Below are 17,851 nucleotides of genomic sequence, written 5' to 3'. Positions count from 1 at the left end.
GACCAACAGATTAGATATAAAGGTACAATACAGCTAGATTGATTTTGCTGTTTAGAGTTGGTGGAGCAGAACTGAACCCAGGGTACTTGAGATAGGGGTGACTAGTTCCAGTCTTCTTCATAGCCTGAAAACATTATGAGCTTCCCCGGGGAATGTAGGTACGGGTAAGAGGATGCTCATTGACGGAATGGTTCTCAATTTCCAGACTGTCTTTCGTCAGAGATAAAGCTCGACTCTAGTTCAAGTGGTAAGGACAAATTTTAACCAGTAATTTACTGTTGCAATAGGGAAAAAAGTCCAGCGTGAACTGAAGTCTGTTCTGATTTGTGTACAGGGGCCTGGGCACTTTAAACAGACAGTGAGTAGGGAGGTGAGTGGGGACTCAGTATTGAGTCAGGGAAATGAAAAATTATCCAAAGTGAGAAGTTGGAGTTGGTCCACTGAAACCCAGCTGCGTTTGCTAACTGGTAACTGTACAAGTTAGGCCCCTCCCCTCCCACAGGCTGGGAGTCAGGGGTGCATCCTCAAGTGTTGGCTGGACAGTAAACTCCTGTGCAATCTTGCGTTTTCTCAGGTAGGAAATTTAAAAGGGGGACTGGGGTCATCCCAGGGGTGTGGCCTTGAGCTTTTGGAGGTCACGGTAGTGTTTGTTCAAGTCTTTACCAGCCAAGGTTGAGGCCTCGTCGAGGAAGGGCTTAGAGGGGCCTGGCTGGAGTTTGGTCAACGGGGGCATCCTCGTCCCCGGAGAGTAGAAAAGTTTGATGGACATGTGTCGGGCTCTACTCCCTCCCCACAGCTTAGTGCTGGGTGGGCCCTTCCCAAGGCAGTGAGTGACCAGGACCCTTTGCTTTCCTAGCTGTCCAGCAGAAGGAGATCACACAGAGCCCGTCCACCTCCACCATCACGCTGGTGACCAGCACTCAGTCGTCGCCCCTGGTCACCAGCTCGGGGACCACGAGCAGCCTCGCATCTTCAGTCAGCGCAGACCTGCCCATCGCCACCGCCTCGGCGGATGTTGCCGCGGACATTGCCAAGTACACTAGCAAAGTGAGTGCTGGTGGTGGCCTGGTGGGGAGCAGGGCCTCGCAGGTTTAGGGGGTGTTGAGGAGGGCCTACCTTGTGTTTCTGGAGGATCTCCCATGACCAAATCCCCACTAGGGTCTGAAGTTAGAGCTAAGGAGTGAAACATAGAATGGGCTGAATCTTTGTCTGAGAGGCCTTAGATTCTAAAGTCAGTATGTAACAGGAACATGACAGAAGAGTGAAAATCACCCTTCAGAATGCAAGTCACTTATTAAGGACAGATTTTCCTTATTGCTAGCACAAATACCACTCCATTGGTTAACAGTAGACCGAGAGGTTAGTTTGCAGTTAAAAGCCACGTGGGACAGAAACAACTTACAAGGTACGATGCCAGTAGCTAGGTATTTCCAGGAACCAAGATGGCTGAGGGCAGTGCTCGTTGCTGAATATGGGGGGAAGGATCCCCAGAATGTCAGCCCCGTGAGGGCAGGATTCCATCTGTTTTGTTCACCTCGAGGGCCTAGCAAAGTGCCTGGCACACTGTAGGTACTGGAGACAGAGTTACCAAGTGAATGCATGGTGCTCCCTAACTTCTCTCCGTTGAGCTTATTACTGTCGGTAACTATTAATAGCTAATGAGTAATAATCTAAGAGTGTTTAGTAAATTACTAAGTAGAGAATAATAGTAACTTCCTCTTTACTAATGAGTACATTACTAATTGTTTACTAATGAATAAACAATTCAATTTTATAAAGAAAATGGGTGATAGTAGTTGAGAACAGTTGTTTCTAGAATCCCTTAAAGTCTCATGATGAAGAGTTGCTTTATTGTGTTAAAGGTACACTCTTTTTTTAGTTCTGGAGGGTGAGAGACATACACATATAATTTTTTTTTACCAGTTTCTTTTTATTCCTTTTATCTAGGTGTGTTAGTTATCTATTGCTGCATAACAAATTAGCACAAAGTGTAGTAACTTTAAACAACATGCATTTCTTACCTCGCAGTTTCTGTGGGTTGGGAGTCTGGGTTGGCTCAGCTGGGTTCTCTGCTTTAGGGCCTCTGGCAGGCTGCAGTCAGGTGTCTGTGGGGCTGGGGTCTCATCTAAAGGCTGGACCAGGAAAGGGTCCACTTCCTGACTCACTTAGGTGATTATGAGCAGGGCTGCTGGGATGAGGGCCTCAGTTCCCAGCTGGCTGGAGGCTGCCCTCCGTTCCTGGCTGTATGGGCCCTCCCAGCGTGGCAGCTGCCTTCATCAGAGCCAGCAAGAGTCTGATAGGAAGATGGAAGTCAGGATGTCACGCAGTGTGATCGTAGAAGTGAGGTCCTGTTTCCTTTGCCGTATTCTGTTGGTTAGAAGAAGGTTGCTAAGCCCGCCCACACCGCAGGCGGGGGATGACACGAGGCCACAAGCACCAGAGCACTGGGATCATGGGAGGCCATCAGACGGTCTGCCTGTCACACTGGGTAGATGATGCCAGCTGTAGCTAATGTGTGCATGGCGTTTACCCTGGGCCAGGCACTGCTCTAAGCACTTCTGTAGTTTCTCAGTCTTCCAGACAACCTGATGAGGTGGATACTATTATCATCCTCATTTTAGAGATGAGAAAACTGAGGCTCCAGGGGGTTGTGCACTGGGGCCACAGTTGGCGAATGGGTGAACGGGGATTGGAATTGGCAGCAGCCAGGATCTAGAGAGAGTGGCTTTGAGCTGATTTGTGGATCTACACAAAGCCTGCTGATTGTAGATGTGCAGTGTCCACAAACTGAATGTTCTTACTTGTGGCTTTTTAAAGCAACCCCACTTAGGATTAAGTGTGGCCTATGAGAGAATCAGAGCTGGTTTTGGGGATAACTTTGTCCCTTATTTACTGGGTCTGTTTCCCTTTTTAATAAAATGCATGACTTGTTACAGAGTTACTGAGTTTCAGAATAGGTAGGAGTCAGGTGTCAGTTATTATATATATTAAAAAATAAAAATAAATACATAATGTTTTAAAATATATATTATTAACCATCAACTTAGTTATTTTTTATATAATATAATCTATATAAGACTATCTGTAATCTATGTATTATATAGATGATGCTATACACAGTATATGTTATATATTAAAATTTATATAAAAAATATTGCCATTCCCAAGACTTTTGTCTTTACCTGTTCACCACCTGAACTAGTATTGATTTAATATTTTTATTTAAATTAAATTTTATTTAAATGGATGCAAAGAAGAATTAAGTTTAACCTTGCCAGATCCTGTTACTGTCAAGGCTCAAAGCCCAGGGCCACACTCCTTTTGTTGAAGAGAGATTGTCATGAAAATTGTTAAAGACAGGCTAGTATCAAACGTTTGGGACTTTCTTCCTAACATGATCTGTGGGCTTACAAGAGAATTGAAAGGGAGGGGGTACTTTTTCCATTATTGATATAAGATATCTGGCCTGAATGGTCTCTCGTTCTGCTTGCAAATGACCCTTGTATCACTTTTCCATTGATTTGGTCCAAGCTGTCTATTTACAGGTGGGAAAACTGAGGCCAGCTGGGCAGTTGTGGCTAGTGGTTTGCACTGAGCTAGTTGTCTCGACCCCTGCAGCCGTTTTTATTGCATTACCTTCTGCAGCCCCCTTTACTCTTTGAGCCAAATTGTGGAATGAACTTTGTTTGATGGGCATTTTCTTTGCAGTTTAAGAAAATGAACACAGTGACATATTTTTGGAGCTGATGAACTTCGCTGTCTCCAAGGTGACCTGGAGTTGAAGACTCATGATTTGTGTGTTTTGGCAGAAGAGGGCTCTTTATTAGTGTTGAGTTCTTTGCTATATTTGGAAATAAGAGGGAATGTCAGTCCACAAATTCATGATTTCTTTAAAATGGAATGTAACCATCGCATTAGTAATATATTGAATTTCACCCACTTTCTAAAATTTTCTTGTAAAGCAATTTAGTTCTAATATTTTAAATTGACGCAGTGGTGTAGTCGGGTAAGGAGGCCCATACAGCATGGCTGACCAGAAAGCTGCATAAAGCACAAAGTGTTTTTCCTGGCAGGTCCCTGTGCAGCCCCTGAGACAACCTGGGGGTGGAAATCTTCTCTTACTCATTTTCCTCCCATTTAGGGTGTATTTAGGTTACTATTTTGGAGGTTTGCAGTTTTGCAATTATACGCTCATATGAATTTCAGTTTCTGTAAAACTAAGATGAATGGGGATTTCTTTCTGAATATCTACTGTGGAAGGTACTGAGCCATAGTCTTCCTGTGGCTAGCACACCCTAGGAGGGTAGGAACCCCAATATTAGCCTTGTTTTCTACATGGGGAAACTGAGGCTCAGAGAGTATTGGGTGGTAAGGTAATGGGGGCAACAAATCTCGGGCTCAGATGTCAGATGTGCTTTGTCCTGCCTTCTTACTGAATTGGAACAAACTCCAAGGCACAGGGGAGACGCAGCAGCCAGGCCAGGCCTGAGATCTGGTTTGGTTTCCTGTCCCCTCCTCTCTCCTGTGGTGGGGGAGGGTCAGCTGGTAGAAGAGAAAGTCATGCTCAGACCCATCGGGGCAGCAGACATTGCTTGCTGTAAGGACCTAAGCACGAACTGGCTGATGCCTCCAGTGGTCAGAGAGTTAAAGAAAGAGAAGATGGGAGACTAACTGGCAGGGCAGTGAATGAGCAAAGGCATTCCACTAACGTGTCAGCTGTATCCACGCAGTGGACTGGAGTGACGTCCGGATATACCCTGCAGCACAGATGAGTGTTAAACGTTGTGCTAAATCCAAGAAGGCCGTCACAAGGACCAGATAGTGGGATTCCGTGTATGGAATACCTGGAGGAAGCAAATCCATTGAGATAGAAAGCTGATCATTGGTTGCCAGGATTTGGTAGGGGGACCAAGGGAGTCTTGGGGGAAGAGGGATCTTTTTGGGGCCAGGGAGAGCTTCTGAAATTGATTATGGGGGTGGATGTACAACTCTGAATATGTGAAAAGCCATTGACCTGTACACTGTAAATGCGGGAATGGTGTGGCATATGAATAACATCACAATAGAAACAGTTGTTTTTTTAAGGGGAAAGATTTATAAAACAGTCCCTCCCTTGAACCTATTGTGCCAGCCAAAACAAAGTAAACATATCTGGGAGCCAGATTTGGCCTCCCCAGTTAGCCCGTGGCCATGGAAGTGAGCTTTGTGCTTGTGAACTACTCCTGCTGTGAGAGACAGGGAATGGATAGGTGATGCCTATCCTGGCTTATTCCAGGGTGTCTCTGCCTCAGCACTGGCTGGATAATTCTCTGTTGTGGGGCCTGTTTTGTACCTGTGGGACATTTAGCATGTCCCTGGCCTCCACCTTAGTAGATGTCACTAGCGCCCCCTTTCCTCCCCGACCAGTCTGACAACCAAAAATGTCACATGGCGTGTGAAGGACCAGATTGCCCCAGTTGAGAACCACTGCTTTATATAGATAGGTCTTATATCTGTGTCGCCTAGAAAAGCTTTCAGGGAGGTGATCACCTGAACTGTTTCTTCTGTTTTTTTTTTATCTTTCAGATGATGGATGCAATAAAAGGAACGATGACAGAAATATACAATGATCTTTCTAAAAACACTACTGGAAGCACAATAGCTGAGGTCAGAGGTGACACGTGAATTCCTTCCCTGCTTAAGAGTGTTTTATGGGCTGCTGTAAAATGGTGCCATGGAGAAGCTTCTCTGGAACTAGGCCACGCATGCTCTGCTGATGGTGGTGCTGGTGAGGGTATTTCTTCCCTTAGTTGAAGGCTGGCTCTCAGGCTCCATATCCTGTTTTGTGTGTTCGGTTCACTTCTAATAAAAGAGCCAAACCAGAGCCTGAGTTACCCCTCTGGTGAAACCAGAAACCATTTCTTCGGCTCCATGTAAAATTGCTGCTTGATCTTCTGAAGCGTGGGCCTTTCTTTGTAAGGCGTATTTGTTATCTTTAGAGTTTGTATACTGGCCCTCCACAGTTACGGGATTGCCTGGGGAGTGGAGTGCTTAAACATTTAAACATTAAAATGTCCATATGAAGCGACCATTTATGAAAATAGACCTCCCTGAACTTTGCTCTTAGGCATATTCACTGGCAGCCAGATGCAAACAGGTCGCCAGGTAAAATGACAGGTGGCAGGATTTCTTGAGGTCTTTGGAAATGATGTTGGAGAATTGTGGGAATTTCATGCACATAAAGCCAGTGACCTGTGAGGGGGCCTGGCAGGGTTAAGCTGCCACTCAGATAAACAAGAGAAAATCTTCAGGAAGCAGTCCTCGTGGGCTATCAGCAGAGAACAATGTGAATATAAAGGTTTGAGAGGGGCCCGGAGAGAAATCAATGAATCCCCTCACATGTTTTTGCTCATGTGACCCTCGTACAGTTATGCTGGGCACGTCAGATGAGAAGGGGAAATGTGGACTTCGGAAAACCTCCCTCCCTGCTACCATACTTCATTTCCCTTTGTTCATTTGAAGAACTGGCATAGCATTGAAAGTGGGGATCCATAGCGTCTCAATTGAAACCTTGAATCCAGTTGCATGCTGGGATTTTTCACATTTTAAAGAAGTGATACGCAGCCCTCCCTACTGCCCCCATTACATGCAGCATTTCTGCAGTGAAATGTACAGTTGTTTATACTACCTGGGGTAAGTCAGGGTTTCTCAACTAACATTGGTGCCAGATAATTTTTTGTCATGGGGGCTCTCCTGTCCATAGTAATGTGTTCAGCAATATGGCCTTTGAATACTAGAGGCCCGTAGCACCCCCTCCTCCAGATGTGACTACCCCAGATGTCTCCAGACATTGAGAGTCATAGAGAGGGGAGGGCAAAATCACCCCAGCTGAGAACCACTGCGATTATTAAACACTGCAAATGGCCTCATACTGGTTCAGGCTGAGTTTATTTGTTTCCCCCTCCAAATGAATTTACCACCCCCTGCCAAAAAATACCTATGGTTTTCAGAGATATTAGGCTTTGGAATTTCAGGTGACTGCCTATGGACCCTACCTAAACTGGTAGGTAAGAGGTAGAATAAAGTTACCTTTGTTTTAGTTTCATTTTTTGGGGTCAAAGTCCTAATCCCAACTTTTTGTTTTTGAAAACCTGGCCCTTGTTTGCACTTTTCAGTGGCTTTTCCCGGAGCCAGTGTTTCTTGGAAAAGATGGGCTGCTTGTATTTTGTTTTCTGAAGCAGAATTTCTCCTGGATTTGGTTTAAGACACTGGTGCGCACCTCTCTGGACAGCAGCTGTGGAAGAGGGGCCCAGGTCCAGCTGCGTGCTCCTCAGTTCACCACGTGGCATTGACCCCCACAGCCAGGCAGAGCTCAAACTGGTGAGCCCCGCTGGTGAGCAGCACCTAGACACTCTTTCTCAGAATCTCACTCTCCCTTGTTACAGATTCGAAGGCTGAGGATCGAGATAGAGAAGCTTCAGTGGCTGCACCAGCAAGAGCTCTCTGAGATGAAACACAACTTGGGTAAGGCTGGTGGACTGGTTTGCATGGAGGAAGGTTTGGGATGTGAACTTCTTGCACCTCTGGAGTCGGAAGTAGGCTGGGGGCAGGGACCTCTCCCGGGGAGACCCCAGAGTCCTGGAGACTCTGAGCTGGAGAAACTGGTGTAGAAGCAGGGGTTGGTGGGAACCCTCCTTTCCTCTCTTTGAAATTCGAACTTCAGCAACAGGGTGATGGCGGGAGTACCAGCTCCTACTTGCGGAACTCCCACATGGTGCCAGGAACCGTTTTTAGTACTTTCTCTTGCACTCACTGATTTAATTCTCACAGAAGCCCTTCTGAGAATGGGCTCCATTATCCCAGTTTTCAGGTGAAGAAACTGATGCACAGACATGTTAAGGAAGTTACCCAAAGTCACACAGGTTCAGACTTTCCCTCCTAACCATCGAGTATCAGGCATCTTGACAAATTCCTGCAGGCTTCCTGCGTGGCTCACACTGTGGACACAGCTGTTTTCTTGGTCCCTGGATTGGATTGACTGCTGATAAAGGCTTTCTTCCCGAAGCTAGAGTGGTTTCTGCAGAAACTTGCACCTGCAGTATCAGCTCCAGAAGCAAGAGTGCTGGAAACCGTCGGGTCTTTTGTGAGGGAGGCATGCCCAGGTGTGCCCACCTGCTCACAGGTGGTGTGTGTTTAATCACGCATTGCTCAAACCCTTTAGCTGACAGGAGAGCCCTCCTCTCTTCAGTTGTTGCTGTGCAGGAAGTTGATGAGGATATTGTTGCTTCTTGTGTCTCTAGTAAAGTCAAAGAATCTATTATGCAAATCTCTCCATTTTTAAATAATTGGCCGTACATTTGAAAAATATATGTAGACTGTCCAGAACTTGCCATGGCTTGTAGTCTCCTAGGCAGATATGAGTGGCAGAAAGGCTGGTCTTGTTCATGAGGGGTTATTTTTCTCCCCTGGTGGTTTTTGGAGGTGTTCTGTTGTTGTTCTTGTTTTTTAATTCCATGATTGCTGTAATTTAATTTCATAGGATTGCTGTAAGGATGAGGTGAGTTAATACAAGGTGCTTAGGAGAGCACCTGCATGTAGTAGGTGTTATGTAAGTATTTGATGGATAAAACTCAGTGAGTTCAGTGGAAATTGTTTTGAGGGTTTGAGGTCTCCGCACAGAATCCCCGGAGGCTGTGGTTCTCTCCCTGCCAGGCACCTGCGTTCACTGTCACAAGCAGCCCCCTCAGGTCAGTCTGATGAACACGCCCATTTCACAGATGACCCTGGGGCCTAGGGAGGTGAGGTCACTCACTCGGGGTCACACAGCCGGGGCATCTCTGAGCCGGGATCCGCAGCTGGGTCTGTCGGAATCCCCATCCCGCTGATCTGATCGGTGTGAAGAACTCCATGCCCCGGAAGGGGGGCAGGTGAAGAGGCCGGTGTCTCTTCCCTCCTCCACCAGAGCTGACCATGGCCGAGATGCGGCAGAGCCTGGAGCAGGAGCGGGACCGGCTCATCGCCGAGGTGAAGAAGCAGCTGGAGCTGGAGAAGCAGCAGGCGGTGGATGAGACTAAGAAGAAACAGTGGTGCGCCAACTGCAAGAAGGAGGCCATTTTCTACTGCTGCTGGAACACCAGCTATTGTGACTACCCCTGCCAGCAGGCCCACTGGCCTGAGCACATGAAGTCCTGCACTCAGTCAGGTACTGCGGGCCCAGGCTGCCGTGGGTGGGCGTGGGCCACAGAGGGGGCTCACCAAGGGTGGCCTGCCCAGCCAGGCCATTGCCCGTCTCACGCACAAACAGCTGTGTCTCTTGCGCATCAGAGAGCAGCATGCAGCCACAGAGCTGAGACTTGGCATGGGTGTTTCAAACCTCTGGTCTGCTTTGCGTTCTCTGCCAAAGCATGGGCTTGTCACGACAGCCCAGGAGATCTCAGCTTCCTGGGAGTTGCTGTGGTTCCCCACTAGGGGGCGATCCCCCTGCCACCCCAAGACATTGGCGGTGACTGCAGACATTTGTGATTGTCACATCTGGAGGAGGGGAGCTCTGGCACCAGAGGGTAGAGGCGGGGCTGCTGCCAAACACCCTGCAGTGTGCAGGATGGCCCCACAGAGAGAATGATCAGGCCCCAAATGTCGACAGTACTGAAGCTGAGAAATCCTGCTTTTTAGGTAATACTGGACTCCTGGCTTACTTAAATGGATTCTCAATTCTTAGTGAAAGAAAAAATACTGGTTTGGGACTCATCTTTGTACCCTCTAACACAGAGCAAGTAGGCCTCACACTGGGAGCTTCCCTCAGGACACACTGTCTAATTTAGAATTATTATTAATACTTTCAAAGTTCTCTTTTATAATTCACTTTCATTTATCACAAATAATATTAACTTTAGATGGTGAAAATTAAAAGTCCTCATCTTAAAGAACTTACTTGAATAGAAACTACGTAAATACTAGCATGAGGTAGTGTGTCTGTGGATGGGCGGAATTTCCGAAGACAATGTATGAGTGACTAAGTCTTCCTCTGTGAAGGTCCGGAGGATTTTCGGCCATGTGGTCTGTCAAAACCGCTAGACTCCTGGGAGGCCGACAGTAGCCGTGCAATATGCAAATGGCTCTGTTCAATAAAACTTCATTTACAAAAATAGGCGGCAGTACGAGAGCACTGGCAGCAACAGACAGGAAGCAGCAGCCACGGGCAGTGGCAGAGACAAGGTCAAGGGGAAGGGAGGAGCCCTCGGGCTTACGTGGCAGAGATACTTCTAAGTTGATCCCCCTGACAAAACCATTCCTATTACCCGTGCCTCTGACTGCCTCTCCCTTGGCCAAGCAGGTCTGGGAGTCTAGGAATATTCACATTTCTTTACGTGCCATTTGACGGTCATCTATTTATTATAACCAACCCTTGCTGTGTTACTCAGATGAACCTGTTACAGACTTGAACATTCATTTACAAGGCAATAAAGGCACAGGGAAGTGTCAAAAAAAAAAAAAAGGCGGCACTAGTTTGCCAACTTCTGCTTTAGGGGCTCTTCTGTTATTTTAGTTTTAAAAAGGCAATAGTGAACCATGCGTGACTGGGTCCTTTAACCTTCTTGAGGGAGGTTATCTTCTTAATAGCTCCTTTAAATCCCTTCCTGCAGTAGAGTTAAATTCCCCTAAGTTTTGAAATGTGTCTGATGACCCTTTTGCTGTTACTGCAAGGTGGCCAAAATGTCCCTCTGCTTTCCTGTCTTTGTGGCACCAAATTGTCCATCCTTGTGAAATTTCTCTCAAAAGCCTTGTTTCTGAATTTATCCAAGTTTCTGTCGTCTCCAGATGCTCAGTGTCTGTGATGCTTGCTTTTCACATGGATTTCCCTGCCCTTCTTCAGAAGGAAGCAAGTCCATGGGGCTGAAATGGTTCTAAAACGAGAAATGATGAAATGAGTGATTCTAGGTCGGCAGTTATATGCTGGGTCTGCTGACGGACTTCATTTGTTCCGTGAACATGCTTTTGTCTCCAGAATGATTTATTAAAACTGGAACTGCTAATTATTAAAAGTGAACATATTTTCACCCACACTGTGGAATTTCAGCTTCTGGAAAACTTCGAAGTACTGGCCACTTTGGGCCTGTACCTGTGCCCTGGGTGGGGCTGAGCAGCAGCTGCCTGTTACAGATGGTGGCTGGGTCAGAGGTGTCCTGAGCTGGCACACCGCCTCGTGCGGAGTGGGGCTCCCCTGCAGGTCCCGAAGCCATTGCACTTGGCTTGTACTCTACAAGGCTGCTTTCCCCCATTGCCTGCCCCCAGCTACTGCGCCTCAGCAGGAAGCAGACAGTGAGGTGAGCTCGGAAACACTAAACAAGTCATCCCAGGGGAGCTCCTCCAGCACACAGCCAGCCTCTTCGGAAACAGCCAGTGCCTCGAAAGAGAAGGAGACGACAGCTGAGAAAAGCAAGGACAGTGGCTCCGTGAGTATCCGCTTGCCTTTGGCCAGTGTTGCCTTTGGGCCAAGCAGAGTCTCAGGACCTTCCCCAGCCATGCCTGCCACCCCTGTAAGTCTCATGTTGTAGGAGGTTTGCGTGTCTTCAGGATGGGGCAGGTGGACTGCAGTGAGGGTGACAGACTCTTAGGGCTCCTGGTCACCAGCGGGCGTGGCATGCGTGTGGCTCGGCCGCCGCTCCTTGGGAACTCTTGAGGCTTAAAATAGTGTTGTCCGGTAGAAGCTTCTGTGGTGATGGAAATGTTCTGTATCTGGTTCTGTGTCTGCTCTACCTAGGATGGTAGCCACTGGCCATATATGGCTGTTGAGCACTTAAACTGTGGGTAATGTGACCAGAGGGACCTGAAGTTCTACTTTTATTTTAATGTTAATTAATTTAAACTCAAGTAGTCACATGCGGCTAGTGGCTGCCGTATTGTACAGGGAAGGCTGGGTCTCCTGGTTGCCCAGTTTCTTGGTCTGTGTAACAAGGATTGTGTGCAAAACTTATTTTAGGTGGCAACGTTGATAATTTTTTACATTTTTGTCATCACGTATTTATTTCAGTGTGTATTAGGGAAAAAATTAAGTCATTGTCTCATCAGTCAAAACCCTTTGATTTCATTGATGCTGTTGCCTAGAGATAGGTTAATGTGGAATAAAAGTGAAATGATCTAATTTTGATGTAATGTACTTCCTTTTTGGGTGTGCCAAAATCTGGAGGGGAAGGTAGGTTGGTGCTGTAAGTTGAGGAAGCAGTGAATGTTCTAGAAGCTGAGGCTGTAGCGTTGAGTACGGGACCACCCCAGTGCTGTGTTCGAGCCTGTTCCTTCTGGGAGCCAGAGCAGAGGAGAGGACAGGTGTAGGGTCACCCCGGCCGACCTGGCCTCCCCTGGCTGAGTGCACGAGACAGAGGGCACGGAGGCGCCTTGAGGGCAGCGATGAGCATCCCCATGGATCTCTGGGCTTCTCTGGGGGGCTACATTGGCCCCAGTGCCTTGCATCCATCTCTCTCTTTTTGTATTTCTAGACCCTCGACCTTTCTGGCTCCAGGGAGACGCCCTCCTCCATTCTCTTAGGCTCCAACCAAGGCTCGGGTATGTTGCCCCCTGGTGGTTGAATGGTGCTATCACAGTCCATGTGGGCAGTGGGAAGCCATTTTGTCAGGAACCTTAAGGGTTTATGGTTTTCAAACTTCTGTGGATCCTTAGGGATCCTTGGGGGTGCCTTGGGCGGGTCACTGCGGGGTGAGAGGGAGTGGCTGGGTAAGGCAGCCTACAGGCACCTCTCCAAGTCCGCTTTTACCTATGTTTGCTTTGTTTATTAGGGTTCCACATAAACCTTGATTGGACCAAGGGTCCTCTAGGTGACCTGGGGTGGGCTAGATATGCACGGGCAGTTCTTGTGCCCTCAGGGAAATGACCACGGCACATGAAACCCAGGGAAACTCTATTTATTGGGTCCCAGCCCTCATTTGAGCCTTGAAAGAAAAGAAGAAAATTTCTAGGCAGGTGATCTTTCTGTAAAAATCTTTGCTCTCAGGGAATAACCTGGTAGGCTGTTTTGGGGGATTTTCAGAGAGTCACTTTCGGTTTTTCTCTTTTGTGGGGTGTGAGCTGTCCTCCTTTCTAGTCCAAAGGGTCTTTTTCCGGTACCCTCCTAAGCCAGCTTTGGGTCATTCCTGAAGGGTTCAAAGAAGGTGTCCTTATTTGAGGACCATTCTGCTTAATTAGGGTCCCTGAGCTCCCGGATCTTTTCTCTGTGCCGGATGGTTCTTTAGCTGAAAACCGAAAATTTTATTTCGTTTCTGCATATGAAGTGCATAGAGGAAGATGGGGTGTCCTTAGGGTGGCTGGAGAGAGATTCAGATTGAGGCGTAGGTAAGAGGGAGTGGCATTTACTGACTGTAGAGAGAAGGTGCACTTGACATTGAATAGGACTGAACCACTTACTGAAAAGGTCGCTCCTTTCTTACTTCCCCTTCAGCCCTCTGCTTCCGCCTCCCGAGAAGTTCGGTTTGGTACTTAGGTGTCTGCAGCCGTTTGGTATTCCCCAGTTTCTCTTTTTAACAAAGGCAGAGCAGATTTGAGGCTTTCAGCAGCATGGCACCTGCCTGGAATTTAACCCTGCAGTCCGGTCCGGTTTCCATTCTCTTTGGTGGTAGAGTCTCCCTGTGTGTAGGGAAAGTGTAACCTTGGGTGTTTGGGGGTGATATAAAAGTTTCTGTTCTGTTTACGCTTAAAGTGAGCTTAACTAAAAACATCAGAAATACATTAGGGAGATGGTGAATGGGTCAGAATCGCAAAGGTTTGAGAAGAGCCCAACTGGGGGAAATTCTGCTTCGGATGGAGGTGCCGTTAAGGTTTGGGAGCTGCTGAGTCGGGGGGTGGGGTCAGCACGGCCCCGGGAAGGTGAGCAGTTGGAGGGTGTGGGATCCTGTATGGACCGCGTGCAGGAAGGTGGCTGGGAGATGGCGTTTGTATTCCAGTTCTGAGGTGAATGAGGTGTTACTTAGCTCAGGGATCAGCAAACCTTCTGTAAAGGGCCAGATGGTAAATCTCTTAAGCTTTGTGGGCCACACGGTCTCTGTTGCAACTGCTCAGCTCTGCTGGTAAAGGATGAAAGCAAACACAGGTCATATATAAATAAACAAGTCTGGCTGTGCACCAGTGAAATGTATTTGAGAAAACAGGCATTGGGCTGGATTTGGCCAGGAGGCCTTCTTTGGCTGCCCCCTAACCTGAAAAACACGGGTGCCCAAGGGGGTTGGAAAGAATCAAATTGCAGAGAGGAGGCCAGTGACTTGGTGCGAGGCAAGTGGGGGAGGGGTAAATGGTCTGGAGGAGTCTGGTGACGGGATGGGTGTGGGGGGCAAGATCCTCAGTTCTGCTTTAGATTCTCAGAGGGTGCACGGCCCCGGGCTTTTTGCAGAGGGCTGGAGGTGCACAAGAGTTTGCTGAGTGCCAGGACCTGGGGTTTAGAGGTGAACAAGGCTCAAGATCCTGTCTTCATGGAGCCTCCAGGGGAGTCAGAAGAGCACTTAGTAGGGCTGACTAAGGAGCGTGAGGTACTCACTTGCCTTTACTGCATTTATTCCCAGCACCTCTGAGAGAAGAGTTACTCTTTCCATTATACAGATGAGCAAGTTGAGGCCCAGTTAACTCAGAGAGGAGTTGTCGGAGCCAGGGCTTCAGTCCAGGTCTCTGACTGCAGGCCCATGCCCTCAGCCACTGTGCCGAATACTTAGGTTCACCATACGAAACCGTAAGTCAGAACTGGCTGAGTGCTGGCCGCTTTGTGTGGCCCAGCTAAGGCCCCGATCACCGCAGAAAGTCAGGGCTGCCAGTGTTGCCCTTTTCTTCCCTCCAGACCTGCAAGCTCTCCTGTTTCCACTCCCCTCCCTCCTTCCCCAGCCTAGTTCCTGTGGCTCGTGCCATCAGCACCCTTGCTAACGTAACTCAGTCTCCCATGCCTTTTTTTTCAACATGTCTATTTGGCAAGACCTTGAATGAACCCCACTTTTTACTTACCTGCAGTCAAGCATCAGCTCAGCTGGAGGAAATGACACAAGAGGGCACACTTGTTCCTCCAGTGCATAGAAGTCTTAACCACTAACCTCAGAGGCAGAGGCCCTCACCAGCCTGGTCATCATACCAGATGGCTTTCGGCAGCCTCTGTTTCCACTCGCCACAGGGTGATTTCCAAGCTCCCTGCTTGGTGGCTGACCTCCTGGCTCTCCCTCCATCGCCCCTGTGAGCCCACAGCATCACTTCTGCTGTCAGAGGCGCATTGGCCGGGTCCTGCCCCCCTCGCCTCCCCCAGGCATGCCGGCCTTCGTGCTCTCAGCCGCTTCCTTGCCTTGGCATGTAAACATCCTCCTCTATCTCCACGCTCCTTCCTTGACACCCTGCATCTCCCCCTAGAACATTCTGCAGCGATGCAGCATTCTATATCTGCACTGTCCACTGTGGGAGCCACTGGCACACGTGGTTGTGGACCCTGAACTGTGTGGCTAGTGTGGCTGAGGAATCGAAGTTAACATTTTGTTTTAGTTTTATTTAAATTTAAATAGCGACACAGGGCTAGTGGCTACTGTACTGAACAGTACAACCTGAAACCTTCCTCAAGCCAGGTGGGTGTCTTGAAGAGTCACCATTCATTCCATGCTGGCCCTGGTTTTCCACTTCTCACACGCTCCTCTGCTCACGCAGTGGTTTCCAATTTCTTCAACGCAACCTTGACGCCTCAGCACAGTCAGCGTGGAGCCCTCAGTCATGAAGGAGCACAGACATTTAAAATTCTTGAAGGCTGTTTTGGGAACTTGTCTCGCAAAGAAGACTGCCCTCATTGGTAGAATCATGGAATTTCCACTTCCAAAGGGGCCTTCGCGAAGATCTTGGGTAGAAAAAGAAGGGGACCGGGGACCACGTGGAAGAAGGTGTCCACATTTAGGACTTGGGAAGGGGCCTGACGGAGGCGCATGAGCAAAGTAGGGGCACCACGGAGCTCTCCGTCAGAAACCGCTGGAAAAGAGTGTTTTGGGGCAGTGCTGCAGAGACACCCCAGAGAGTGGGAGGGGGAGACGAGCGGGAGGTCCCTTGAGGCCTGGGCGGGAGGCCATCTCCAGTCTCTGATTTACCCCCATTTTCTCACCAAAGCCATTTGTGCCGATGGTCTTGTCAAAGCAGAAAGACTGACACACGTTCAATCCCGTGTGGAACTGTCTTTCTAACCTGACTTCCGCCAGCTCTTGCTGTTGGTCACAGTACCGATGAAATCTTGTGGAGGAAGGTGGGTTTTTAAGAAACAGTGGGGTTTCTGGGTGCCAGTATACAGCAGTCACGGGGTGGTAAGACGGGGAGTCTAGTTTTAAGGAGGAAGGAGTAGGGGTCATGGGCTTCCTGGGTGTGGCCTGGGCCTCTCCTGCTTGCTGTGTTTTCATTTGTAAGATTTTAAAGCAATACCTGCATATAGTTAGAGAAAGTAAAGTTGTACCTGGAAAAACAGTCGCAGCCTCCACTGCTGCCTTCCATGTGTCTGGTTCTTCGCTCTGTACCAACAAGTAGTGTACTTCCCTCGGCTTCTGTTTCTGGACTTCATCTTTAGACATTGCTGGTTGGCGCATCTGAATTGGGGTGATGGGTGACCTCTCTTCTCCCACTCCCCCAAACTGCTTATGTCATGATTTCACGGGCCTGTGTGGCTTTCCATGGCCAGATAAATCGCTTACTCTCTAGTTCTTGTTCTGTCACCTAGAGGCGGTCTCTTGACCTCTCTTGGCAGCCCATTCCCCCCGCTTCTCTCCTACCTCTGGCCCTTCCCGGCTTCCCACCTCCTCCATGAGGCCCGCCCCGTCATCAGGCTTGAGATCATTTATGCACGCTGCTCTGTAAATGCAGCTGGGCCATCTCGCTTTTGGCTGTCAGCCAAGTCCAAGAAATCTTGACATGCCGTCATCTGTCGCTCTATCCTTAGGACACTGTGCCATTTGTTATGAGTCCAACGGTGCACTGTGATTCCATTCCTGTTCTTGTATAGCTTTACTTTTTCCTGGAGTTTCGATTTTTTTCCCCTTTATCTTGTCTTCAGTCCTTCCCCTACCAAACTCTTCCGTGCATCAGTTATTATGTGGAGACTCCTTCCATACCACTAGTTTTTAGCTCTTCTGTTTCAGATACGATGTGTCGCTGTCCAACCATTGTAGCTGAGGGGGACGCCCACTTGGTGTCTTGTCTGTGGCCCCTTCCCCAGTCCTCACCTCATGCACCTTAATTACACTCTCTCCACCAAATTACTCTCACCCTGGCCGTAGATTAGTTATTATGTGCTCTAAATAATCTGGATTCCTTGCACAGTGCCTTGTGTGGTTGAATAGCCTCTGTCTTCCTGGTTCTGAGAATTGTGCTTTCAAATGCTGGGAATTTGTGGCTTACACAAAAGCTTTATGTCATCATATACATCATTTCCCACCCTTAATGCCATGCTGTGTCCAGGGATCCCTTTTTATAAAAGCCTTAGTCTCCTGGAGATGCATTAAGTTGCAGGATGGTGACATAAACAAAGTCCCCAGCAGGTCTGAGAAGGGTAGCCTATTGATGAGCAAACACAGGGGCACGGATTTGTTCAGATTGGAGCCGACAGACTCTGAGGTGCCTGTGCTGTCTCTTCAGTTAGCAACACGTGTGACAGGCCACCTGCCTTTGCCCCACCTGCCACAGGCCACCGGCCACGCCCCAGCTGGGTGTCACCCAGCCCAGAAGTGTTAGTATGACCCTGGCCTGCTGAAGGCCCGTTCTTGTGTGCGTGTGTGTATTTCCCTGTGGGCATGTCTCCTAATCTTCTGAATGGTGGGTCTTGCTTTGCCTCGTAGCATTTCTTAGCTGTGCCTCTGGTGGCCATCAAAAGCTG

At 48.4% G+C, this 17,851-nt stretch overlaps 1 protein-coding gene across 23 annotated transcripts in view; it reads left to right on the top strand.

Annotated features, from left to right (window-relative positions):
• The window catches only part of ZMYND8 (zinc finger MYND-type containing 8), a 105,892-nt gene that overhangs the window by 84,826 nt on the left and 3,215 nt on the right, over positions 1-17,851 (top strand). For 11 of the 23 annotated variants that reach the window (XM_057503057.1, XM_057503064.1, XM_057503063.1 and 8 more), the window contains 6 exons: positions 206-247; positions 857-1,047; positions 5,566-5,646; positions 7,425-7,503; positions 8,942-9,181; positions 11,272-11,432. In XM_057503057.1, the coding sequence (XP_057359040.1) occupies positions 206-247; positions 857-1,047; positions 5,566-5,646; positions 7,425-7,503; positions 8,942-9,181; positions 11,272-11,432 (794 nt within the window). Of the gene's footprint in view, positions 1-205; positions 248-856; positions 1,048-5,565; positions 5,647-7,424; positions 7,504-8,941; positions 9,182-11,271; positions 11,433-12,473; positions 12,541-17,851 lie in introns of all 23 variants that reach the window. The other 12 variants (XM_036902074.2, XM_036902076.2, XM_057503067.1 and 9 more) reach the window with 3 other exon arrangements.

Source organism: Manis pentadactyla, chromosome 5, assembly GCF_030020395.1.
Source record: "Manis pentadactyla isolate mManPen7 chromosome 5, mManPen7.hap1, whole genome shotgun sequence".
NCBI lineage: Eukaryota > Metazoa > Chordata > Mammalia > Pholidota > Manidae > Manis > Manis pentadactyla.
Note: the sequence above shows the minus strand (reverse complement) of the source record. Positions and strands in the feature narration are given on the sequence as shown.